A 26,244-nucleotide genomic window follows, 5' to 3' on the forward strand; every position below is an offset into this window, starting at 1 on the left:
GAATCAAAACTCCAAAGGCCTTCAACATTCTAAACAAAATAAAGTTCATCTTTTATAAAATACTCTGCAAAGTTTTAAAAAATATTTCTTTTCACAAGAGAGTCATTTAAAAAAATTCATTTCACAATCTCCTGACTCATTTTTCCTAAACATTCTAACAAAATAGTAAGGGTTATCCTTTCTATGAAGAAAACAAGCTAATTGTTATTATGGAAGCTAATTTACCAGTTTACTAAGAATTAACAGAAATCAGTGTGGCAACTTTTAAAAAGCCAACCCCCACATATGGACAAATGGCAAGGGCACTTGAACACCTGGGGATGACACACAGAACTGCTTTGTGGATTCCCAGGAAGCTTCCTTTAGCTCCACCTCTATTACTCACTGAGCTCAGGGGCTTGGAGTTCACACCAGAGCAAAGCAGAAACGTTTTTCTAGTAGAGGGGATAGTGCAAGCATCAGTGAGAAGTGAAATACTATTATTAGAGGATTTGGTTTGGTTTTTTTTTTTTTGTGTGTGTGTGTGTGTGTGTATGCTGGGTATTGAACCCAGGGCCTTGTGCATGTAAGGCAAGCACGCTACCAACTGAGCTATATCCCCAGCCCTTATTAGAGGATTTGGGATTTTGTTTTATATACCTGTGTTTTCACAGTTGATCTGACATTTCTCAAGCTAGAAATTATCATACGTATTTCTATGCTTCACATCTTTCATATTTAACATTTCAAATATAACAAGAAAGGCAGAGGTTACAAAGTTTTCAGTCAGCTCTAGCATTTAAGGAGTGGGAGGTAGGAGAAGAAAACTATTGGGGCAGAGTTAGATCATTATAGGCTTGCTACTTCTATGATAGCTTTTAAAATTCAAGTAATTTGTAGTGGCTTAAGAAACAACTGCAGAGGTACAATCCAACCAGCTGCAGGGCTGTAACAGACATTACAGCATCTTTGAAGCATTTTCTCAGCTGTACCGCATTTTTTACCAAACCCAAGAGGAGGGTAGAATAAAAGCTAAAAATGTTGCCTAAGGAAAGGAACCACACATTTTTTTTTTAAATTATGGAATCAATAACAAAAAAACAGGCAAACATTTCAAAAGCTCTATTTCTTAAGTGGCTAATTTAAGAGAAACTGGCCCCCTGCCAGCCCCACTACCAAACATTATGCAGTTTTCAAAAACCAAAAAGGTAAAGGAAAAAATAGGGGAAGAAATGATACAATGAAGCCTAAGGTCAAAAGAAGCACTCTTAAAATGCTTGACCTTAGGTTTCATTGTATCATGAATAATAATAATTTAAAAAAATCAAATAAAGGGCAGGGATTGTGGCTCAGTGGTAGAGTGTTTGCCTCAAATGTGTGAGGCACTGGGTTCAATCATCAGCACCACATAAAAATAAGTCAATAAATAAAAGTGGACTGGGGTTGTGGCTCAGCAGTAGAGTACTCGCCTAGCAAGTGCAAGGCACTGGGTTTGATCCTCAGCACCACATAAACAAATAAAATAAAGGTACTGTGTCCAACTACAACTAAAAAAAAATATTTAAAAATAAATAAACAAAAGTATTGTGTCCATCTACAACAAGAAAATATTTTTTAAAAAATCAAATAAATCTCATGGTTAGGTGAACAATTTAATCTCCAGTTAGAATGGCAATCATCAAGAATATAAATAATAAATGCTGGTGAGGATGTGGGGGGGAAAGGTATACTCATATATTATTTGTTATACTATAAATGAGTACAACCACTTTGGAAAGCAGAACAGAGATCCCTCAAAAGACTAGAAATGGAGCCACCCTATAACCCAGCTGTCCCACTCCCCAGTATTTATCCCAAAGAACTAAAATCAGCATACTACAGTGATATATGTATACCACTCATGATAGCCAAGTTATGGGACCACTCCAGATGCCCACAGATGAATGGATAAGAAAATGTGATACAAATACACAACGGAGTTTTCCTCAGCCCCAAAGAAGAATGAAATTATGTCATTTGCTGGTAAATGGATGGAATTAGAGAACATCATGCTAAGTGAAATAAGCTAAACTCAAGACAGTCAAGGGCTGAATGTTTTCTCTCATTGCAAAAGCTAGAGGGTAAAAGGAATAAGAAAAGGGGTGGGGGTAATCTTATGAAAATAGAAGGGAGACAAAAATCAAGAAAGGGAAAAGGGGAAGAAATGGAAAAGTACTGGAGAACAAAATTTACCAAATTATGCTATGTCCATGTACAAATACACCACATGAATCCTGCTTAGACATTATGACAATGCACTAATTAAAATAACAGTATTAATGATAGAAGGGGGAGCAGGTGGATCAGGGGGAGGGTGGACAGGAGGGAAAGGGAAGGAGATTGGGCCAATTATGTTACGTGCATGTAGGAATATGACATAATGAATCCCACTATTATGTACAAATATAAGGAACCAATAATAAAATACTAAATGGGGTGATCAGAGGAAAAACATTTTATAATGGAACATAGTATAGAGTTGTGATGCTATATCCTGGGCTAACAGACTTTGCTTGGCTACATCTGGAACACAGGCATGTAAAAATTTTATTATGAAGCAAAAGGACTGACAACACCGAGCAGTGTGAATATGTACTTTTAAAAAATACATAGGGACATTCCTGGTTCAGAAGAAACTACTAGTTCAGAGGTAACACACGAAGTAGTGCAGTCTTCCCAAGATACACAACTGGAATTAAATTCTTGAAATGTACACAGAGTACACGAGAAAGTATTAGTGAAAGTAATGGAAGTGAGGCAGTGTACTTCACAACATCCTGACCAGGCAGAAGTACTGCAGGCTGCTGGCCTTGAGCACATTCCAATTGTCCCTTTCCCAGACAGCTCAGCAAAGGAGGCAAAAGGGACAAAGAAAATGCCCCTCATACAGTGAAGGGTGCTATTTCAGTTAGGCATTCGATTTAATTATTAAATTAGTTTGGCAAATTATTAGGATTTCTTCAAGGGGCAGAAAGTTCACTCAGGAATAACCCTGAAGCCTCATTCCTAAAGGATAAGAAGCCCCAAGGTCTTTCAGATCACTCCAGGCCCAGGGAAGGCCAGCCACAGCTGATGCATAATTGAGACCAGCAGTGCTGGTGCCAGATTGATTTATTTCAGCTAAAAAGGCCTCAGGAAAAAAACTGGGTATAATTCAATCCAACAAACTGGAAGCAGAGTCACCTGTCCAAAGTCCCACTGCCAATTCCTGGCAAAGAAGCCAGGATTCCTACCCGCCTGCCAGCCCTGCCCTTCCCACTGTCCATTCCTTGCAGGGTGTCACTTTTAAGAGATCATCTGTCCAGCCTGTGATCACAGACTGAGAGGAAGTGTGAATGAGACTTGAGATGGAGATTAACCCTGCTACATTGCTGCAAAAGGCCTTTCCTTTTCACATTTTGAGAGTGAAAAGGAAAACAAATGTTTTTATCTTGCTATAGGACCTGTTACTAACAAAACTTCCCAGACTTTGATGCAAACTCTGTTCATGCAAAATTCCTAACAGGGTTCATTTTCATACTTATCACAATTGCCCAGGCTCAAAGAAAGGCACTTTGTCCCACTTCTTTATCACAAAATCCAGCTACATAGAAATCTATAGTCCTAAATACACTTCCACTCATCTCCTACCTCTTTCCTTTATATCTTAGCAGTGTAAACCACCTTGCAGAGTTTTAAAATATGTTCAGGGTCAAAGAGCAAAGCAAGAAATAACTATTAATACAATATGTACTGAATTTTAGGTTATATTATTCATGTTTTCAATGAATGTAGAACAAAATAATCATGTGACAATATTCATTACCTTAAAAGTCTCAAACTAAAACCAACAGCAATCCTCATTTTAGAAATTAATTATGATCAAGGAACCCAGCATCATTTGCAAAAGCATTACAATATTTGCACAGCATGCCATTACATTATTTTCATAAGTAAAAGCTAATGTTTAAGAAGCACTGCAATGTTGCTGTCTTTTTTCTAAAATGAGAGTAGGATAGCTCTGGTGTCTAGCCCCTTCGCATATATTAAAAACCCACTGCAAGTTTAACTAAACAAACAAGCACACTAGCAAATGCCTCTGCATTTCACTGAACTGTACTGTTCCATGTTCCTCTCCTTCTGGTTTGCAGAAAGGAATGACTTTCCTGGAAACTTCTGACCTAGCAAAATGGGGGGGGGGAATCCCCATGCACTGTTCTGTCTCAGGAATTTTAACCAAGGCCAGCCCCACTCTCCCTTGAAGAAGTTGCCTGGTCCCTTGCATTTTCCCCTCTTTGTGCCCTGCAAGCTTCTCTGCTCCAGGCACTCAACCCCCTGGTCCCCTTGTGCACCTCAACTTTGTGTTCCTTTTCTCACCCAAATTTCTTCTCAGTATGTTTTGTCCCTCCTAAAACCACTTAAACAAAAGGCCCAGTCACTAAGCAACAGGGATCCAAAGGCTGTTGCTTTTTTTCCCCTTAAAAAGAAAGAAAGCAAGCACCTTGTTTAATTTTTAAATCTTGAATGTACCGAAAACATTAAGTAGATTTTCAGTCTTCCTATGACCTTCCCCCAGGAAACTGAAGCCATGGTGTGAAGGACAGAACAAGAGATAGGCTGAAGGGCATGCGGACAGCAGAGTGGAAGACTGGACTCCGCCTGTTTTTCTTCATTCCTGTGAACATGTAAAATGTTGAAGAAAATGCTAATTTGGTCAATATGACCTATTTTATTTTTAGGGCTCCTCACTGGTATCCACACTGACCTGAGGTCCCTGCTAACTTAACTTTTTCCTGTCCCCTTTCCTTCCTTCCTCTCTTTTGGTTTCACTCATTTGTTGATTACCTTTTTCTCTCTCTATTCCAGTATTTATTTTGTGATAATCTTTTGAGTAAAACATCTCAAAAAGAAGTGGGGGGGGGGGGACCGTGTGGAATGCCCACCAAACACACAGAGATGGGTGGCGATGTGCCAGAAAGTGGTCACAGAGGAGCACCTGCTCTGTGCAAACCTGACAGTCCTGCACTCTCATTTTCTATTCTTCAATCCCAAAAGGAATGCACTCATCACCCCTATTTTCAGGGGTGCAGAGTAAAGTCAGGGAAACTAAATAATGTTACTGATGGTGGCTGGCTCCATGTGACCCTGATCTGCTCAGGCAGCTCCTGTGAATCTGGCCTGCTGGGGCTACCTCATTCATGGTGATCTTAAACCCCACAAGGGAGCCTCAACACACAGCGCATGCCAAATCCCCTTGGAAGCCTACATCTCAGGTGACCCACAAACCACCTCTAGGCCCCTGAAATTCAATTCCTGAATAAAATCATACCATATGGGCTCCAAGTATGGACCATGCTAATAAGTCCTGAAGGATGCAAATATTAATGCTGAGTTCCAGCCAGTGAAAGCAATTTTTGAAGGGACTAAAAGTCACTAATGTCAAGAACTATCAAAATTCAAAGATAAATTAATTTAAACTTCACCTTCAACTTACAAATGTAATAAACAACAAATAACTTTAGAGCCATGCTAGGCAAGTACTTTACCACTGAGCTACACCCCTAGACCCAAGAGCCATTTTAAAATGGAGGGAAAAAGGTATATATATGTAGGTCAAGGAGTATTAAATTTCAGAAATATTAACCTGGTTGCTTATTAATAAAAAATTTTAATCATTTAAAGAATTCAGGTCTTTAAACTTGGTTTGATGCTTATCTAAGTAGTCTGTGCTATGTAAAAGCCTTGCTACCAGCAGCTCTGGAGGCTGAGACAGGAGGATTACAAGTTCAAAGCCAACCTCAGCAACTTAGTGAGGCCCTAAAAATTGAGAAAGACCCTGTCTCCAAATAAAAAATAAAAATGGCTGGGGATGTGGTTCAGTGGTTAGGTGCCCTTGGATTTAATTCCTAGTACAAACAAACAAACAGAAAAAACAGCGGAGGACAGCTGGGGCTGGGGCTCAGCAGTAGCACACTTGCCTGGCACATGTGAGGCACTGAGTTCTGTTTTCAGCACCACATATAAATAAATAAGATAAAGGTCTATCAACAACTAAACAAGTATTTAAAAAAACAGAGGGGAGGAAGACTTGCTAGATCCTAAATAAGTAGCTCTTTGGGCTTCATTTATCACCTAATGTCTAACTAAGGGCAGAATGACATTCAGTATGAATGAAAACATTAACTTGAGTACAAATGTCTTAAAATATGTTACTCACTGTGCATGAATATTTACACAGTTCATCTTTTTTCAAAAATGAAGAATGAAACCACATGATTAGATCTCTTATAGCTTTTTTTGGTAAAGTAAGCTGTTCACTGCTGGAAATTGTTATTTTATATACATAAAAAGATCACTGTGTTTCAACTTACAATAAATATTAAATAAGCAGCTAGGGGTATAGTTCACTGATAAAGCTTGTGCCCTCTATGCAGAAGGTCCTAGGTTTACTCCTCTCCTTGGCACCGTCCTCAAATTAAAGAGTACTTGGATAAAATGGTGAAAATGTTGATTTGCTTATGAAGATCACGTACAAAGATTTTATAATCTGAGAATAGGAACAGTATTTTTTTCTTAAATAATACACATGGAATCTTACTAAAGCAGCATTAGATATGCATTCAAACTGCTAGTACTTTGGGTTTAGTAGATCCTTCACATTCAACAATGTAGTTGTATCAAAAAGAAAAATAAACTTTGGAAACTACTTTTAAGTAGAGGTAAAACCTTTATTTCTTTTGTTCTAGGAAGACAAAGGGAAGCCCAGACTAAAATAAAATTAAATAGAAACTGAAGTGGCACCAGCTCTTGACAAAGGCCACCAGGGGAGCCTTGACCCAAGGTCCAGAGCAAGGGCCTTTCAGGAGCCTGAGTCTTATGATGTCTTCTTAGACCTCTATGGTTAACACCGTAGTTAGAATATTTCCAGTGAATATATTAATTCTTAGGAGGCCTTTTCTTAAATAATGTCTGCTTTGTAACTGAAATGCTAATCCTTGCAGCAGACCATAAGCAATGGTGGTAACAGCTGGTGGGCACCTCAAGCACTCTCATCTTCCTTAGTGCTGCCTGCTGTGCACCAATGGCTGGCACCTCACATCGCCTGATGATCACTGAGATTTGGGGATAACTCCTGAACCAGTTGTTTTAGACTCAGGACCCCTCACCCATGGTTTTCCTGCTTCCCTGGGCTGGCAGGGTCTTTCAATTTCCTATTGAATGAGATCATAAAAATAACTAATTTAAGACAAAACAAAGTACCTAGAAATATATCAAGTTTTAAAATACACCCAAAATACAAGTCTTAAAACAAGAAAACTTGGAGATGACCCATGCTGGACATCTATCAGTATGTAGTTAAAAGGTCATGCTGTAACCACAGCACATATAGTTAGTTACACATAAAAACAAGGCACAGGACCCAGGCTCCTGGAAGGCCCTGGTTCAGGAATTCTGGGTGCCACAGGGTAGATCTTGTCAAGAGCTGATGCCACTTCACACTCTTCCTGGTCCATGTGGAGGGGCTTCTCTACTTAGCAGATTCTGTTCATATTTTAGCCTAGGCCTCTATCTTCCTAGAACAAAGAAACTAAGGTTTTTACCTTCCAATAAAAGGCCTGGGGAAATAGGATTTCCTAAGATTCCCTTCAACTGAATTCCTTGTCTTTCCTTCTAATTCTTCTGCTCTTTTTACCCTGCCTATTTCTATTGCCAGCTTCACTATTTTGTATCACTCAAAGGTAACCCTAGACTCCTCCAAACAGCCAGCACCTCACCAAGTCCTGTCATGCTACCAAGCAGGGGTCTCAAGTTCACCAGCTTCCTTCTGAAGCTACCCTGACCTGCACTACTCTACAGCTTCCTCTCTATGCACATTCAGTAGGAAGAACTTCCAAAAGGCCTGTCTCAGAACGTCAGGCCACACAGCCACAATGCCTAATTTAAACCCACGAGGTTTAAATTTCCGTGGCTCACCTCCTTCTGCAGAGTAAGAAAAATGAGAGTATTTACCTCAAAGGTTCCCATGAAGTTTAAATGCATATAATGAATATAAAACATGAAGCTCCATGAAAAATCCTCAAAATATGTTAGCTATTTTAAATAAGATATCACTCTTTACTTTAAAATCTTTAATGGTTGCTGACTGCCTGCAGATCAAAACTCAAAATTTTCTAGTAAGTATTCTGGTTATGAAGTGTACAGAATTCAAGGCAAAAAATGAACTCCAGTCCTGACACTCCTTATCAGCCATGTGAACCTAGAAATTTAACTTCCCTCAGCCTCACAGTTTTCAGTGTCACCAAATGGAGATAATACCCCTTTGGGGAAGTTAGTAACTGTACTGGGTTTGAATAGCATTTCCCCAAATTCACATCCCCCCGAAAACTGTGATTGAAACTTTATTTGGAAACAGACTTTGCATATGTAATTAGTTGAGGTGAGGTCATACAAGATCTAAGATGGGCCCTAAATCCAATCTAATAGTGTCCCTGAAAAAGGAGAAGGGAGAGTCAGACTGACATCAGAATGCCATGTGACCATGGAGAGAGATGGAGGCAGAAAAGAAACTCCAAGCACGCCAGTAACAATCAGAAGCTCAAAGAGGTAAGGAAGGGGTGTCCCCTCGAGTCTCCAAAGGGAACATGGGCCTGCCAACACCTTCTTCTCAGACCACCAATCTCTAGAACTGTAAAACGAATAAATTTCTGTTGTTTAAAATTTGTGTTAACTTGTTACAGCAGCTAGGAAATTAATGCAATAGCTAATAAATAATGCTTAAAAACATTAGGCACCAATACTATAAAAGATATCTGTTCCACATTATGAGGAAGCTGAGAGAAGATGAGTCGGTGAGTGAAGGGGGCAGGAACACAAACCCATATGGTTCTGGTGTGTGCTCACAACCATTCTGGTATCACACCCACTCCTGCATGGAATTAAAACAACAAATACATCATGCCTAGAATACTGACGGTCACAGAATAAGTTCTCAATAAACAGTGGCTAAATAGTAATTTCACTTACCTGCCTGTCCTCATGTCAAACAACCATTTTCTTTAAGGCCCAAATAGTAATTATTTAAGGCTTTGCAAGTCAATAGGCAAAATTGAGGCTATTATGCAGATACTTACATAATTATTAAAAACAAAATTATTTAAAAATATAAAAATCATCCTTAGCTCAAGCGCCACCCACAAACATGTGCCTTGGTAAATGTGGCCACTGGGCTACAGTTTTTAGACCTCTGCTCCAAACCATCTCCAGTATCTTTCAATTGGTGGCTCCACAGTCTTCCTCTACACGTCATCTTATTCTCCTCCCTGTACCCTTTCTCTATTCCCGCAGGCAAGTAACCCTCTAACTTCTTTCTCCTCCCACCTCTACCATACTGTCTTCATTTAGGATTTTATCAAATCTTCCTGAATTATTGCAGAGGTTCCCATTTCATTTCACCCAAAGCCACCTTTGACACTTGCTATCAGGACCTATCCACAAGAAGTATAAAACTAGCCACATCAATACCTCGCGGTTCTTCCAGGATGGTTCCTCTATCACCTCCAACAACAGTTATAAAGTCAGAAGCCATCAAAAGTACATGAGGCACTTTTTGAAGACCATCATTGCCCAGACAGCAAGACATTGACATTCAGATTCAAAAGATCCAGGGTGGGCCCAATTTAAACTTGTAACCACTCACCAGTTGATTCTGAGGCAACCAGGATTGAGCCTGACTTATGTACACGTGGTTCCCTGGATCTGAAATGCCCTTCTCCTATTCTGCCTGCCTGGTGAACTTTCATTTATTTTCAAAATTTTCTTATACTGGTAAAATTGTCCCTGAATTGACCTATCCACTTCCCATAGATGATTACATCCACCTCTGTGCTATTTCACATCATGGCACACATGTCCACAACTGTGTCACACTCTATGGCAACACCTAGTCTTCCTTGTTGGGCTAGTACTGGGTGGGAATCAGCGTATCAACTAGTATGTGCTTACAAAACCTATCCTAAAACATGTTCAAACCAGGTGTGTACTTCTCTCATCTATATTCCTCCCAAAGTCAAATTTGACCATCTTTCAAAGGGGAAACCAAATGCTACCCACCTAAACCTCAAACATAACTAATAACCACTCTCCATCCTCTGGACCTCTATATACTCTCTTATTCTCAACACGAAGTTAAATCTACCTTTTATCTCAATTCTCTATATTCATATCCTACTTCAGAGAATCCTACTTCTAGGAGGGCCGTTACCTCCTGTTACACCTAAGCACACTGTTCCATGTACCCAATTAAACCCACAAAGTGAATGCAGTCTCTCTGGATCTTATGCTCTGAACTAAGCAAAGGGGATCTCAGTAAAAGTATTATAAATGAAGCTTAACCAAAGAGGAAAGTGTGTATGTGTATGCTGTATATGCAAATTTAAACATCAAGAAGTCAATATAAAGAGATACCACAAAATATATAATATTGATTCTCTGGCACATAAAATAAGGCATTTCAAATTTCTTCTCCTCTCTCCAATGAATTTCAGAAAGTTACTTCATAGAAACTTAAGCCTAAGACTTTTAAATCATTCATTTAATAACTAATAACTGCATCATATCCTACACCTTTATTTCTGATACATTTTTAAACTGTTTTCTATCAACATAAAAATGGAAAAAACAAAAACATCCTGTAAAACACAGAAAACGCCCATTTCAAACAAGTTACTGAGTGCCTACTTCATTAATTCAATAAGCTTTCACTAAGTACTTTCTCTGCATGTATAAATCAGTGCAGCTGCATAATACAGGATCATAAAATCATGACCTCTACTCTCTAGCCAGTAACCAAGCACTGAACACAGTTCCAATGGGGACACTCCAGATGCTCCAATGACGAGGACTAGGATCAGGATTTGATTATTTGTGCTTGTGCTGGGTGGGAGACACATGGATCGGAATGCAAAAACCCGATCTAATAGTCTTAAACTCAAGTCCTGGTTGCCCATGCCACCACTGTTCCCACACTTATTATTGTTGGTTAGGCCAATAACTGTGGAGTCATCCTTGATGAATCCTCCTCTATCCTACATGCCACATGTAGTCACTCAGGAGAACCTTTTGATATGACCTTTAACATCCACTCCGGGTGGGACACCTCTTATCACTTCATCTCCACCCTGGTCCATGCCAACATCAGCTTTCGTTTGGATTATTAAAGAGTCTCTACTGGTTTCCCAGCTCCTATTTGCTTCTATTCCCTACCCATTCTACTGGAAACACAACTAATGAGGGTAATCTGTTAAAATGTCCAGCTGGATATCACCCCTAGGCTCAAAACCCTGCAATGGCTTCTCTTTGACTTGAATTTTTATTCTAAGTCCTGGCAATGACCTACAAAGCCTTACAAATTTGACCTTCTGTGATCTCCTCTCCTACTAGCATCCCCTTAAATCCAACCCAGTGACCACCTTGCTGTTCTTCAACCTGTCCCTACCACACCCACCCTGGGCAGGCGGGGCGGGGGTGCAGCAGTCTGGCTGGGCCCAAATCACGAGCCACTCAAGCAGGAACAAACTTTATTTCTGAACTCCACCAGCACACTCCACACACGCTCCCTGGGAACTCTCCCCAATGCCACCCATGCTGCTCCTCCAGGAACACCACACACCAACCGGAATTCCCACACCCGGAACCTCACCATCCAACTCCAACTCTTCAGGAATCCCAGCGAGAGCTCAACCGGAACTCAACGGGAACTCCGTGAGAACTCAAAAGTCATCATCTTAATGGCTCACTGGCGTCACCTTTCGACCACTACTTCTTGCAAAAATGCCATGCTACATCCTGACTCGGCTGTGGCCCTCAACATGGGGGGAGACTTTGTAATGGTTGCACCCTCTGCTGAAAAGCTTTCCACCAAGATACCTGCTTGGGTAAATTCCTCCCTCCTTCAAGTCTCTGCTTAAATCTCACCTTCTCAATGAGATCTACTTTGACCATTCTTTTAAATACTTCTCCTCCTGCCCTCCAACACCTCTTTCCCCACTCCACTTTTATCCCCTGCCCTCAACACATACCATATTCCAACATACATTATAATTTATTTATTGTGTTTATTTTTCATTGTGTGCCCCCACCCCACTTAGGGTGGCAATCTTGTCTCAGCCACTGCTACAGCCCCAGCATCTTTAATAGTGCCCGGACTATGATGGATATTTAAATATTTATTCAATAAAATATTTTATCTTTTAGAGCGTCCTATGAGTAAATCTAATGATTTTAGCTTCTCTCCCTAATCACTATCTTTCTATTCACTGAGTAATACGTAAAAGTTTCTTTAGCAGAAGAGGGAAGTCAAATCAGAGATTTTAAAAAAAAAAAATTCTAAGAAATGGGATAGAGTCAGATACAGTGGCAAATGCCTATAATCCCAGCTATTCAGGAAGCTAAGACAGAAGGATCTCAAGTTTGTAATCCTCCTGGGCAACCCTGTTCCAAAATGTAAAAAATAAAAATGTAGAGCATCCCTGGGTTCAAACTCAGTACTGCAAAAACCAAACCGAACCAAGAAAAAGGATAAAAATGCATATTGGCTAAATCTTATTTACCCTAAAGTTTAATTGAGCTACAGATGTAAAATCAACATCAAATAGTTTTATTTTTGGAGAGGGGACAGCATTTAGAACTCAAAATGAAGTTCACTTTGCAGGAGGGAATCACCATAATAATCTCTCTCTTTGGTGACCCCACTAATTACATTCTCATTAGTGTCAGAGAGGTTTCTCCAGCTATCCACCATTCACCATAGCTTCAAAATGCTGGGAGATCTCACCAGCGACTTTGAAGTCAGACATCAGTCTTTCACACTGGAAACACCTGGTGGGGTAAGCCTAAGATGCCTGTTGTGATGCCTGTTTGCTGGATCTGAACTAAATGTGCATAAATATTCTTTCACATCAGTTGGTAAAGGATATTTTTGGCGGCGGGCAGGGGGGAACCTCAGATTGAACTCAGAAGCACTGGACCACTGAGCCACATCCCTAGTCCTATTTTTGGTATTTTATTTAGAAACAGGGTTTCACTGAGTTGCTTAGCACCTCACCATTGCTAAGGCTAGCTTTGAATTTGTGATCCTCCTGCCTCAGCCTCCTGAGCTGCTGAGATTACAGGCATGCGCTACCATGCCCAGCAAGGTTTTCATGTCTTACAGTCACATACTGGAACAAAACACTGTGGAAACCAGCCTGAAACAATTTCTAAAATGTTTACTACATATTTAAGAGTTATTTTATTTTCAATGTAGAAATGATGTTCCCCCACTTTTTAAGCAACCAACAAAACACTATCGAGGAAATCGTGAACCTCACTTGCAAATGTGGGAAATAAAGCTCAGAAATGTCGAAATGGTTTGTTCCAGAGCAAAGTGAGTTTGGAAGGGGAGAAGGACTGCAAAGAGATAATTTACATAAACTCTAATATGAACAACATTTGGCCACTCCAAATAATATCTGCATTTATCCCTCTGTTACAATTAAACTTCTGATGCACAATACAGGACAATCTGATTAAAATATAACATCTCATTGCTACATCAATAACACCTTGGGTTTTTACACTTTTGCTGCAATTCTGGTAGTAATATGTAGGGTGCTGGGAGGGATAAGATTACTGGAATTTTTTAAAAACAATTTTAGCATTATTTAGCACCATTTTACATTTTCAAAATCAAACATTTAATGAGTGCTACTACAAACTATAACATTCAATCCTCACAATGACTTGGTGAGGAAGTGCTCCCACTGGGCTACAAGGGAACTGCAGCTTACAGAGGCTAGAATAACTTGTTCAAAGCTCCCGCTGCCTGCATCCACCTGACCACAATGCTCCATACAGGTCCAAACACAGCCCTGCTCCTCCAGCACTGAGACTTCGCACACATGACTTTTTAGCTTGGCTAATTCAGTTCCCTTGTTAGACACTAGCCATCCCATCTCCACTGTCTGTCCTGGGGTCTCTTCAGAGACTGCCTCCCTCCTCCAATCTCGTGGCTTCTTGGCAACCTGGCATACCACATCACCTTGGTTGGTTGACCAGCCTCTATTACCAGTCTACAAACTCTCTGAGGATCAGTACTACCATCCCTACCTCCTGATAACTAGAATCTAGTCTGTGCTGTCTTTAAATGTGGGATGACAGATGGTACAGGTCTGTCTTCTGCCTATGATCTCATCAAACTGAGCTAAACATTAGTATACCATTTTATTGGTGATAATCATTTAATGATATTAAGTAGCTTCATAAATAGATGGCACATTAAACTTAATTTTACTATTAAGCTTTGAATTAAAAATATGTAGTGATAACAAATCAATTTTTATTTAGCCCAAAGAAAACACTTAAGGTAGATGTCATGTTTGTAAGTGAAGCACAGAATTTCTTTGTTGTCTGGATTCTACCATTGCCATCATGTTTCAAAATCCAAAGAGAACCAGAAAAAAAAAACAAACAAAAAAAGAGACAATACTGAATAAAGAGGAAAGTCCAATGGAGCCCACAGGCACCAAAAGTTCCTGGGAGGACTGGGATGGGACTGCAGGTCCCGTCTCCTTTCAGTTCTGCTGTGATGGGTGTAAAAATGGGGCTTCCAAGTGTAATTTGGAAGAGGACTGCATAGCTCAAAAAGAGGACTAGAAATCACTGGCTGGTTGAAAGGAGCAGCACCTGCCTAGCCTCCTGACCAAGATGGCATGGTCCCTGTGGCCAGTCACATTTATACTTTAACCAAGGAACTGAGTCATCTATTTCAAAAGCTCCAAAGATTGCCTGAGTTCCACTAAGAAAATACAAATGGGCCAAAGGTTAAGGCAAGAAGTGAAGTCTCTCTAGAAAATAATGGGTGGAGACTGGGGAGAGGACAAATTGGTTAGACAAAGATGACCTAAAACAAAAGGGATGACTGGTCTCAGTTTCTAGCCCAGAGGTTTCAAAATAAGGATGAGTCTGCAAATAAGGATGAGTTTGCTAACAGCTGAATTCTTAGCCCCCCCCCCTTCTTTTTTTCCCCTGGGCACTACCCTCTTTCAGGGCTATTTTTAGCGACAGGAGAATGAGGAGCACTGCAAAGCCTCAGTGCAGCCCAGTCTTACCTTGCTTGCCTTTCAGGGACTCAGGCTATCTTTAATTAATGTCTGAGGGACTGGAGACCAACCCTCCTGGGGGTAAAAGAAGCACAATGGTGAAATTCTAGAAGGCAGGACTGATAGCTACTGGTATACCATTCCTGAGGGCCTGGAGCTATTTTTTGTTGAAAAAGGGGCTCCATCTGGAACATTTTGAGAGCAAAGTATATTTAAGTATACAGAAAACAGCACTGTCTGTTTATCTACACTGCCTCCCTGTTTCACAGAGCTCAAACTAGGTTTTACCAACAAATAAATTTAACATGATTTTATACTTTGTCTTTGGAATAAAAAAATTTTACTCTAAGTGACTCCCTCTAGCCATCTAGTCCATATTTTAAAACATACCTAAAAACATTTCTCATAATTTAACTTTCATAGTCTTTTCCCTTTTGCAATATCCTCCAAGAGATATAAAACTTCCAAACCACAACAACTTTTTGCCATCCAGATTTATCTTTATTAAACTTCAGAGCCTAATCATATCTTTGGAAACAAAGCTGAATCTATTATGAAATACATGATAATGACATGTATTTTATTAACTACCCCAAACTCACCAGCATCAGCATCATAAGGCATACTGCAGACAGTGACGATAAAGAGAGGGAGAAGATAGAATGCTATCATTTCAAGAAAATAAAATCAAAATCACGGGGTTTACAGGTTAGTAACAGATCTGTGCACACTGGTGACTGAGAAATCCATGAACTGCATATGTACAAAGAAAGTAAGGGACTCGGGTTAGGTCAAACAAAATTCAAGTAAGATCCAAACAAATTCTGAATTCACATCCAATGTACTGCAGACCACAGCAAACTAACTTCTTTCTTCACTCCATTAATTGAAATAGGTCCATTAAAAAACCATTCAGAATTCTTTTTAGCTGAAGGAACCGAATATGGCTTTCTTCACTTTGCTGAAAAGTACTGCACCAGAATCCTGATGAGGTGAAGCAATGGTTTCAGTTTTGAGTGAAGTCAGGATAAAGCCAGCCCACCATATTTAGAAGTTTTTGAGTTTCCCATCCTCATTCTGTAGCTGGGTCTTCACCAGGATGGTCCTGGACACTAAACTGAAGACCAGTGTGTGTTCTGAGTAAGCCAAGAAGGCCAGCTGCAAGCAGATGGACATGCTCACGCCACTGAACACTGCTCACAGGGGGAGTGCCTGGGAAATTGTCACAAGGGATCCAGCAGAACCTGCTTCCCCTCCCAGTTTTTTATTAATTACAGGAAAGAAGAAGATGCCATGAGATGACTCAACAAAAAGAAACTATCAGGAAAACACATTAAAAGAAAATCAATTTGCTGAAGAAACTCAGGACAGGGATGCAGGTAAATGTCAGACCCACAGAGGTGACCACTCCAGTGACAGTAAAATAAACGGATTGATGCCAACCTGGAGTAGACAGTCACCTGCACAGGGCTGCCAGCCAAGTGGAACAGTGCTGTCCCACAGAACTTGAAGCAACAATGAACACGTTCCCTGTTATCCAATGCACTCATCACTAGCTATTTAAGCAGTTGATACCTGGCCAGAGTGAGAAAGTAACTGAATTTTTCATCCTATTTAGTTTTAACTTAACACATGTGGCTCCTGGGTGCAGCACTGACTAGCACGAATCTAGAATACTTTAAAAGCTGACTGACCAGAGCATCCTCCTGCATACGCAAGAGGCTCAGAGGAACCTAATGTCGCTTACCTTTTAAACCCCAACAATTAAGGGAGAAAAAAATAATCAATTCTCTCCTTAACTGCTTTAGTAATTACAAAGCACTTTAGAATCATGTTCTAGCTCACTGAAGTATAGACCTCCTTATTATGATTAGAATGTAAAACGTCCAAGCAATGAAAAACTGCTTTTCTATTACTTTAAATGATGAGGAAATAGGGAGGCAAAACAATTATTTTGAAACATATTTGAATTTTTAAATTTCTCCTAAAATGAAATATAAACTTTGTACCAAATACAACAAAATACTGGTTAAACTGTTTAAAGATTTTTGTCATTGCTGTTCTCAAAAGTCACAATTAAGACCTTTGATGTGATTGTGTTTTGAGACTTTAGTGGGGGGGGGGGGGAATCAACCAATAAACAAACTCCCTAAGTGCTCAGACTGAAAAAGATTCATTCCAATGGCAGTTCCAATGGCAATTGCATAGTTAAGGGGTGGGGAGAGGAGTCCAGCTGCTCTTCCAGCCACAAGTCCCAAACATGCTTAAAAAGCTCTCCCCTGGCTTGTTAACTGCATCTCATTTGTACTCCTAAAAATCACCGACCCTAGCATCCTTAATAAACACTGGTTGTAAACTTCTACCTTTATGTATTGCATTCTATAGCTTTAAGTGGCAGTACATTCTAAAGACATGTCATCTAGGGACACAAGCTCCCTGTGCATTACACACCAAGGCAACAGCAGAAACAAAACCATACTGAATATCAACTGGTGTTCTTCCGGAAGTTCCTAAAGATTATGTTTAGTGACCTTGAATCTATTTAAATCACATAAAATGACACCAATTTTGATGAAGGAAGTTTTTCAAATCCCAAGCAACAGGAGAAAATTCTGATTGTAGCATTATGAATATATCCACAATGAAACCCATTCTTCTGTATAATTAAAATGCATAAAATATAAGTAAACTTGGTAGTTTAATAGGCTAATGGACTACTACTATAAATTTAAAACAGACAAACACCATATGTTTTCTAATACATTATTTTGACAACAGGACACTTGACAAAGGCTGACTTTGAAGTCTGAGTGACAGTAAAATTAGTGAATGAACTGATGCCAATCTGGGGCAGGCAATTACCTGCATAGAGCCGCAGATGTCTGTACTTGATTCTACCCACTTTTCAACTATTTACTAACAATTTGCATAAACTCACATAAATATGTAAATAAGCAGGCAGCATGAATCCAGAATGATGCAGGTAATGGAATTTAAATGTTAAGGTGCCACATTAAAGAATTAAAAAGTCCGTCCACCAGCACCAGCCAAAAAGGATTTATAATAACTGATGCAAAAAGAGAATGCAGGTTCACTATACTTTAACAGCAACATTATAACTCAAAAAGTTAATTCTACCTTAGACTGCCATTTAAAAATTTCCAAGAAAGTTACTATTCCCTACTAAAATCAGTACTGCAGATGTTCAGGGTACTGCATCTTGACAGCAGCAACAGCAGTTTCAAGACCAACTCTAGAACCTTTGTACTTCCTCCTCCCCCCATGTTAAGAGTCAGAAGTCTGCCTAGTCACACTTGGAAGAGGAAGGAGCGATCCAGAGAGGAAGGAAGTGGACAGGAGTCTGCGTCTCCAAATGTATAAAGGCCTGACATGTCAAGGATTTAGATTTATCAAGTGTGGTTCCAGGGTACAGAAAGACAATCAAAAAGAAACAAACTTCAGTTCAAAATACCCAAGAACATTTCAAGGACCAGTTGTTCATAAATGGACTGGCCCACCTGAAAAGGTAGTAAGCATCTCATCACTGAAAGCCAGACCTGGTTACCCAAGGAGGTTTCCACCAGCCAGAGATACTAGAGTAGATGACTCTTCCCACCCTTTTCCTGCACAGGGCTTTCACAGTAGGGATGGCCTCCCTAACTCCAACACTTCTCCATTCTCTCTGTCAATCTAGATACTAGATCAGAATGCAAATTAGTATCAAACGTTAGGATAGCAATTCAACTACAATTTACCAAAAAAAAAAAAAATTTAATGGAAATCCCAGTGTTAAATAAAAGTTGGGAATGCTACGAACACTGTCAACTACTACTAAAACATACTGACAGTGAGATAGCCAACTCAGTGGGATACCAGAAGCAATTCTCCCAGACACTATTCATATTCTATGAATTCTATGGAGCTTCCCTAAGCCATTTTCCTAAACATTCTTAATGTCAGCAAGTGAACAGGTTCCAAACTCAAAAAGGTTTCCTGAAATTACAGTGAGCCTCTTACCTTATTTTAAAAGGTTGCAAGCAAGAAGCCTATGCAAAAAAGTTTTTATACAGCCCCAATTCAAGAGAAAAGATCCTAAGTCACCTAACAACACACAGATTGAGATGTGGAGAGTGAAAGCAGGACTTACTTTTATCTGCAGACATCCAATTCTGCCCCATTATTTCTTCCTATACTAAGTTGATACTGTAGTGTTCAAATGGATGCATAACAATGTTTGGGTCCCCTGCTAATTCTACCCTAGTCACAAGATTACAGATCTGAGCAGCTCATTACCCAACTATTCAAATTCTAAATGATAGCATTGTCATAAAACATACTTTCAGCAGCTTCTCTACAAAGTACTTACTCCCTGACTGGAAGGTACATGTCCCACAATATACCAAATGCTCTAGAAAAAGGTCTAGGGATCCATATCCCTGCCTGAGTCCCAGACCTACAGAATAAATAAGTCTGAAACCTACAACTGTCAAAGTAATAGCTTTCAGCCTGAAGGATATATTCGATACCACTTGTTCTATCCGCCAGGCTTTACCTTTCTGAACGTGGATGATATCCGGGAAGTTGGCCAGGTGACCTTGATACAGCGCTAACAGGTCCATTACTGGGTCCAGGTCCTGCCTGGGCTGCTCGGCAAAGAGCTCGCCGATGGCGTCATAGGCATCTCCGGTGAAGGCAATGGCCTGATTCAGGCCTGCTGAGAAAGCCTGCTGGTCCAGCTCAAAGGCCTGGCTGAGCCCACGGAAAGATTGGCCCACCTTCTGATACTCCTTCTTGAAGCCCGTCACCTGCTTGCGCGCGAACTCGTTGGCAGTGTGGTTGAGCTGTAGCGTGCTGTCATCCATCTTCTTGGTGAAGCACTTGAAGCCATCTATCTTGCTCTCCACCTCCTGCAGGTCAAGAGCTGCTGCGGGCGGTGTGCTCAGGGTCAAAAAGAAGTTGGCGCCCACCATCTCGTCCTTCTCGGCCTTCCTCTTGCCCTGTTTCCAGGCCTTCTCATCTGTGCTAATGGGGCAGGTCAGGAAGTGCTGGAAGACATCACACTGTGCCAGCACTGGGTGGCTGGCCATGTGGTTCATCCACCAGATCAGGCCTTTCCTGCGCTTGGAGATAAAGTCCTCTTCGAAGCGGCCAGTAGCCTGCTTCTCAGGCAGGTGGGGCACAGAGATGACAGGGAACTTCTCAGCCAGGCGTGCATACAACCAGTCGAAGTGCTTGTAGCGCCTGTGCACCGGGACCTGTGTGTGCGTGGGGACCAGCTTGTAGGAGATGTAGCTCTTCATACCCTTGAACTTAGTCTGCTTGGTGGGGTCGTCGATGGTGCACTGGAAGGGGTAGGGGTTCTCCTGCCACTCGGGGCCGTAGGGCCCTAGCACCACGCATAGCTTGTCCCCATCCTTCACGAAGCCCGAAGCCTCGCCCAACACGAAGGCCTCCCCACCTGACTTGACAAAAGTGGAGAAGCGGTTGAGGTTGCGGCTCACCGTGGCCGAGCTCTTGGCCCCCGAAGGGTGGTGCTGCGGAGGAGCTGATCCCCCGCGGGAGCCCAGCGACAAGTCAGAGCGGGTGGACAAGCGGTAGCGGCTAGCAGCGCCGCCGCCCGCGGACGACGAGCCGTCGAGGTCCGGGTAGGTGCCGCTGCCCAGCACGCCAGGCTCGTCGGCCACCGTGGAGCTGTCGTCCCACTCGTCGTCCCAGTCATCGTCGCTGCCCTGGCTGGCCTGGTAGCCGCCGTAAAGTTGCTGAGGCGACGGCTGCAGGACACCCCCGGCATACGGAAAGCCCGCGCCGGGTGGCTGGAAGGTGCTCGGCGGCGGCGCCTGCTGAGGCTGCAACAGCGGCTGGAAGGCGTCGGGCGGCGGCTTGAAGGAGGCGGGCGGCGCGGCCGGCAGGGGCTCGAAGCCGCCGGGCGGCACGTTAGCATAGCGAGCAGGGGCGCCCGGACCGCCGTCGCCAGCCGGGCCGGGCTCGGGGGCTCGGATCACCTGCACGTACGAGGCCGGGAAGAGACCGCGGTCGCCGCGGCTGTTGACTCCCTCGAGCCAGCCCTCAATGTCCTGCTCGCTGCACAGGCTCAGCACCTCGTGCTCTCGCAGCGAGATCTCGCCCGGGTTCTCCGACCTGAAGTCGTACAGCGCCCGGGCGCGCAGCGCCATGGTCCTGGCGCCTTGGCGGGAGGTCTCGATACCGGCGCCCCGTGCCCGGGCCCCGCCCAAGGTACTCGCGGTGCTACCCGCACCCTGGTACACGGACTAGAGCCCTGAAGGCAGAGCGCAGCCCGCCTCCCCGGCCCGCCGGTAGCGCCCTCCACGCAGCTCCGCTTGCAGCCCCGACTGCCGCGCAGGGCCGCCGCCGGCCGGGGGCGGGGCCCGCGGCCTCCCACGTCCCCAGCTGCGCTAATCCACAGCCGAGAGCCACGTGCCAGGCGAGAGCAAGCGATGGCCGAACTGTCGCGCTTGCCGCCCGACCCGACCTCGTGACGCCGCTGCCCCCTTGTGGCTGCAGCTGCGGAGTGAGGCCGGGGAAAGAGAGCACAGTGGGTGGAGGAGGTGCTTTCTATTCAGAAGTAAATATTTGAGGACTTTTTAGGGTTAAAAACCATATTTTTTTTAAGTTAAAAGTTTAAAAATTCTTCCTAGAAGTAAGTTAGTGTTTGCATGCCTGATAAGCTTTCACACTCTGAAGGTTCAGTGAAGGTTCCTAGATGAGTTAACCCTTGCATGTAATGAAGGATTTTGCAAGGAAGATTAGTGATTGCACGACAGGATGCCTATGTCAAGGGGTTATTCACTGATGGAGCTTCTCTTCCCTCTCGTATTCTCTGAAGCTTTATGGTGTGGAGAGGAGAAGATTGACAGAGCAAAGTAAGAGCTAGGGAAGGTGTTATGGTTGACAAAAGCAGAAGCAAAGAGTGTTGTAGGGAGAAAGGAGCTAGAGAGTTGCCAGTAAAATAAGTCGTGCTCAGAAGGCTAAGATTTTGCAGGTGACCACTCTCCTCTCTGAGACAGATGGGTGCAATTCTAGACTTCAGAACCGGGCTGCTGAGTTCCAATCAGTGTTCCTATACAAACTAGCTCTATGAAGTCGAGCAAGTCACTTATATTGTATCTACCCCCTAGGCTTGTGGTGGGGGTTCATACCGATGAAACATTAATATGTGGCATACACTCTTCATGGTAAGCACAGTTTCAGTGTTTGCTGCTGCTATTATTGTTATGAAAAGCCAAATTCCTGGCCTCTTTCATAAAGAGAATAAAGGTCCCATAATTGCAATTGTAGGATATACACACTAACAAAAGTCTCAGTGTTCACACCTCTTCTCCTGGTCTGAGGTCAGTGACTATCCCTCTCCAGATCATCTCTATGTTTCACTAAACTTATGTTATTTTAAAGATAATTTGATCATAAATCACTTCCTGAAATATTAATCAACTCCAGACTCCTACAGTTGCCTTGTTTTGTATCTTCTTTTCCTTCAGTGTATAATTTGCCCAAAGCTTTTTCTTCACATAATCTCCTCTTATTAAGTCTAGCCTAATTATTCCTTTGAAGGCAACTCTAATTGGGATTCAGCATTCATATGTCATTAATTTCAGCCTGTTCTCTGTCCCTTTTCCGGCAAACAAGCCAGAGGAGTGTACCATTTTTGTAAGGGCTGTGGTACTCTAAGCATCCTGTACAAAATCACATAGTATAACAGAACTACTCACAAAGGGAATGCCATAATGCGAAACCTTAATTCAGTTCAGCAAATTAATTCTAAATTACAACATTTTTTAGCTGAAAACTCTGGTATAACCATTCTCACAGTGAGTACAGGGACCAAGGAATTTCTTTCTTTTTTCCATATTTTTAATTGGTGCACTATGGTTGTTCATAATAATGGGATTTGTTGTTACATATTCAAACATGTCCAAGATGTAACAGTACAACTTGGCCAATATCATTCCCCAGTATTTCCCCTTTTTTTCCTTTTCCCTCCTCCTGGTCTTTTCCTCTACTCTGCTGATCTTGGATCATTGAATTTTAATGACAATACTTTATGTGGCCAGAAATATGAAGTTAATATCAAACATCTCCAATGCAGATTATTTTATTAACTCATGAGAAGCTAACCTGGAATATTTAAGATAAACATACTTAATTTCACTATTCATTTGGTGGTTACTCTTTAGATTCTAGAGTTAATTACAGTAACTTCCGACTTATTTCAAGTGTGACAAATCCAGTTCAAGGTGATGGTTTTTACAGAAGGCAGAGCTGCTGTGGAAGCAATAGTTGAGGAATTATTGAGCGTCTGAGGTCTGAGGTTGGTTGCAGCACAGGTGCATACGCATTTTCAGGTGCTCAGCTTGTGAAAGTCAAGTTCAAGGACTTTATGTTTGCCAGGTACCTAGCTTCCAAAAAGATGGAGACAGGCTATCCTGGTGATTGCCTTTATGCACTGAGTGGCAGGAAACAGCCTACCCCTAAAGGGTCTTGAACATGTAGAAAACGTGCTCTAGTATTAACAACTTGTAACTATTCACTCAGGGAAGTAGACTCAGTAATGCATTTCTAAAAGATTTCTCAAGAAAAATGAGAATATAGTTCATAATTTAGTTCACACGGTCATTAAAACTATCAATGATTTCCATTTCATTATGCATTTATAAAAAGTCTTTAGGTGACTCTAAATGGCCCCAAACAACAGGATTCTCTCATTTTTCCCCTTTGCTGGAGACATCGAGGTCTGCTAGTTGGTTGGCTGTTTCTTCCACTGAGAGAGGCCATAATAGTTCCTCTGCTATTCCTGAAACAATACAAACACATTTCTGCTTCAGGTGTTGCCTTTGCTGCTTTCTCTGCCTGGAAATTTATTCCCCCAGAGATCCACCATGCTCTACTTTCTCTTCATTCAGAATTGACCTGGCTCCTCCAAACCTCCTTTCTCCTCCTCCCTTGGAGAACCAAGAAGTAAAATGGAAGGAGCTTGGGTCCCTGAGTCATGGACCCCAATCACACTTTGTGGAAGAAAAATTCTACATTGGGTTAAGCCCCTGAAATTGCAGGGTCTATTTGCTGAGACAGCTGGCATTAATTATCCTGACTAGTACGGTTTCCCTCCCTCCCATCCCACCATCCATCAGCCAGTTTTATTTTTCTTTTCAGTACTTACTGCCTAACCTTATGTACACATTAGTTATCTGCTAGAATATAAAGCTCTTCCAGGCAGCAAGTTTGTTCTGGGCACTAAGGATCTAGCAATGAACAAAGTATGTGTTCAACTGAATGAATGAGAAAATGTCTATTATTTCCTAGATGATGTTAGCTCCTAGAAGTACCTCGAACTGTCTGGGTCTATAGGCCTGGGCCCCTCTGCTGCCACTTTTCTTTAACAACCTTAAAACTAACTCAATTACTCAGAACACAACTGTGAACTTTCTGAGATTGTTGGAAATTTTATCACTGCCAAGTGAGACATTGTTTTTAAAATAACACTCAATGGTACTTGAAAACCATTCCTTTGTGTGGAGCATTTCTCAAATGTACACATACGATTTTATAAGCACTTCCCTCTTTATTGTTATTCCTTGCTGTTCATAGCAGCTCCTCCACACACAGAGCAGACATTGTCACCTCCTTTATCACACATCAGGGCACCCAACCACAGAGAAGACTGTCTGCTGAGGTCACATTGCTGTCACATGACCTAATAACTATTCAGCTGTCCTGATAACTTCCATCCACTGAATCACTGGTCTGCACTCTGCTGGTTCCTCAAAACTACTATTATTATTAAAGAGCACTGGCCACTTACCAGAGGCCTGGATTCAGAAATAGTGTTGCCTTCGAAAGGAAGGGTGCTATGTCCCTTTGTCAAATGAATGAGTAAAATGAATGAAATTTTCCAAACCTTAGACTGCAAAATGGGAATAAAAACCTACTTCATAGCATCGTATCAGGATTTAATGAAATAATTAAGTCATACAATGTTTTACAATGCTCAGGTGAAAAAGTAGTTTTCATATAATTAAAAGCAGTACAGTTCTTTTTTTTATCCACCTATTTTTTTATTGGTTGTAAAACATTACAAAGCTCTTGACATATCATATTTCATACATTAGATTCAAGTGGGTTATGAACTCCCATTTTTACCCCAAATACAGATTGCAGAATCATGTCGGTTACACATCCACAATTTTACATAATGCCCTATTAGTAACTGTTGTATTCTGCTACCTTTCCTATCCTCTACTGTTATTTCTTTTTTTTTATTTTCTTATTTTTCTTATTTTTATTTTTTTATTGGTTGTTCACAACATTACAAAGCTCTTGACATATCATATTTCATACATTAGATTGTAGTGGGTTATGAACTCCCAATTTTACCCCAAATGCAGATTGCAGAATCACGTCGGTTACACATCCACAATTTTACATAATGCCCTATTAGTAATTGTTGTATTCTGCTACCTTTCCTTAAAATCAGTTTCTCAAATTATGTGCTTCATTCTTGAGATAAATTCTTAAGGTGTTGATTTGGATGAATTGTCATATTTATAGTCTATAATGTTAGCTTCCTCTGCAATGATGTTTATAGTTATAAATGTACAATTACCTAAAAAGATATCTACTGCTATTGAAGAAATCCCTCATTTTTTCTTACTGCACATTTTTCATACACAGCTCATTTCTGCTCCAAAATCAAATAAAGAACATGATTCAACATTCCTCTGACAGTTCCCTTTATAAATTATCCTCTTTCCTCAAACATGTGTTTTATTTAATTAACTCAGCTATTGACTGATGAGTGTGTTCATGTAGCTACATTGCCCTGTTTGTAACTGCCCTATTTTGAATTGTGGTCTGTTTTCTTCCACTTTTCAATATGTTCACATTTTTATAGTTTATGAGGCAATATTCCTCAATGTATGGAACCAAAGTCACAAACTATCAAACCAAGACCTGAATCTGGCCTATCATTTGGTTGGATGGGCATGTGAAATACAGAGGTTCCCTGAATAAAACAGTTTGACTTATGACTTTTCAATGGCACAAAACCAAAATGCATTCAGTAGAAACCATACCATGAATTTGAACGTTGATCTTT

General features: G+C 41.4%; 1 protein-coding gene across 3 annotated transcripts in view; it reads right to left on the bottom strand.

Annotated features, from left to right (window-relative positions):
* Positions 1 to 21,537, bottom strand: part of Snx18 (sorting nexin 18) — a 133,332-nt gene extending 111,795 nt beyond the window's left edge. For 2 of the 3 annotated variants that reach the window (XM_078016409.1, XM_078016411.1), the window contains exon 1: positions 19,687 to 21,537. In XM_078016409.1, coding sequence (XP_077872535.1) covers positions 19,687 to 21,307 — 1,621 coding nt within the window. In that variant the 5' untranslated portion in view covers positions 21,308 to 21,537. The remainder of the gene's footprint in view (positions 1 to 19,686) is intronic. The other variant, XM_005319637.5, reaches the window with a different exon arrangement.
* Positions 21,538 to 26,244: the final 4,707 nt, after the last annotated feature.

This window comes from Ictidomys tridecemlineatus, chromosome 1 (assembly GCF_052094955.1).
Source record: "Ictidomys tridecemlineatus isolate mIctTri1 chromosome 1, mIctTri1.hap1, whole genome shotgun sequence".
In the NCBI taxonomy this organism is placed as follows: Eukaryota; Metazoa; Chordata; class Mammalia; order Rodentia; family Sciuridae; genus Ictidomys; species Ictidomys tridecemlineatus.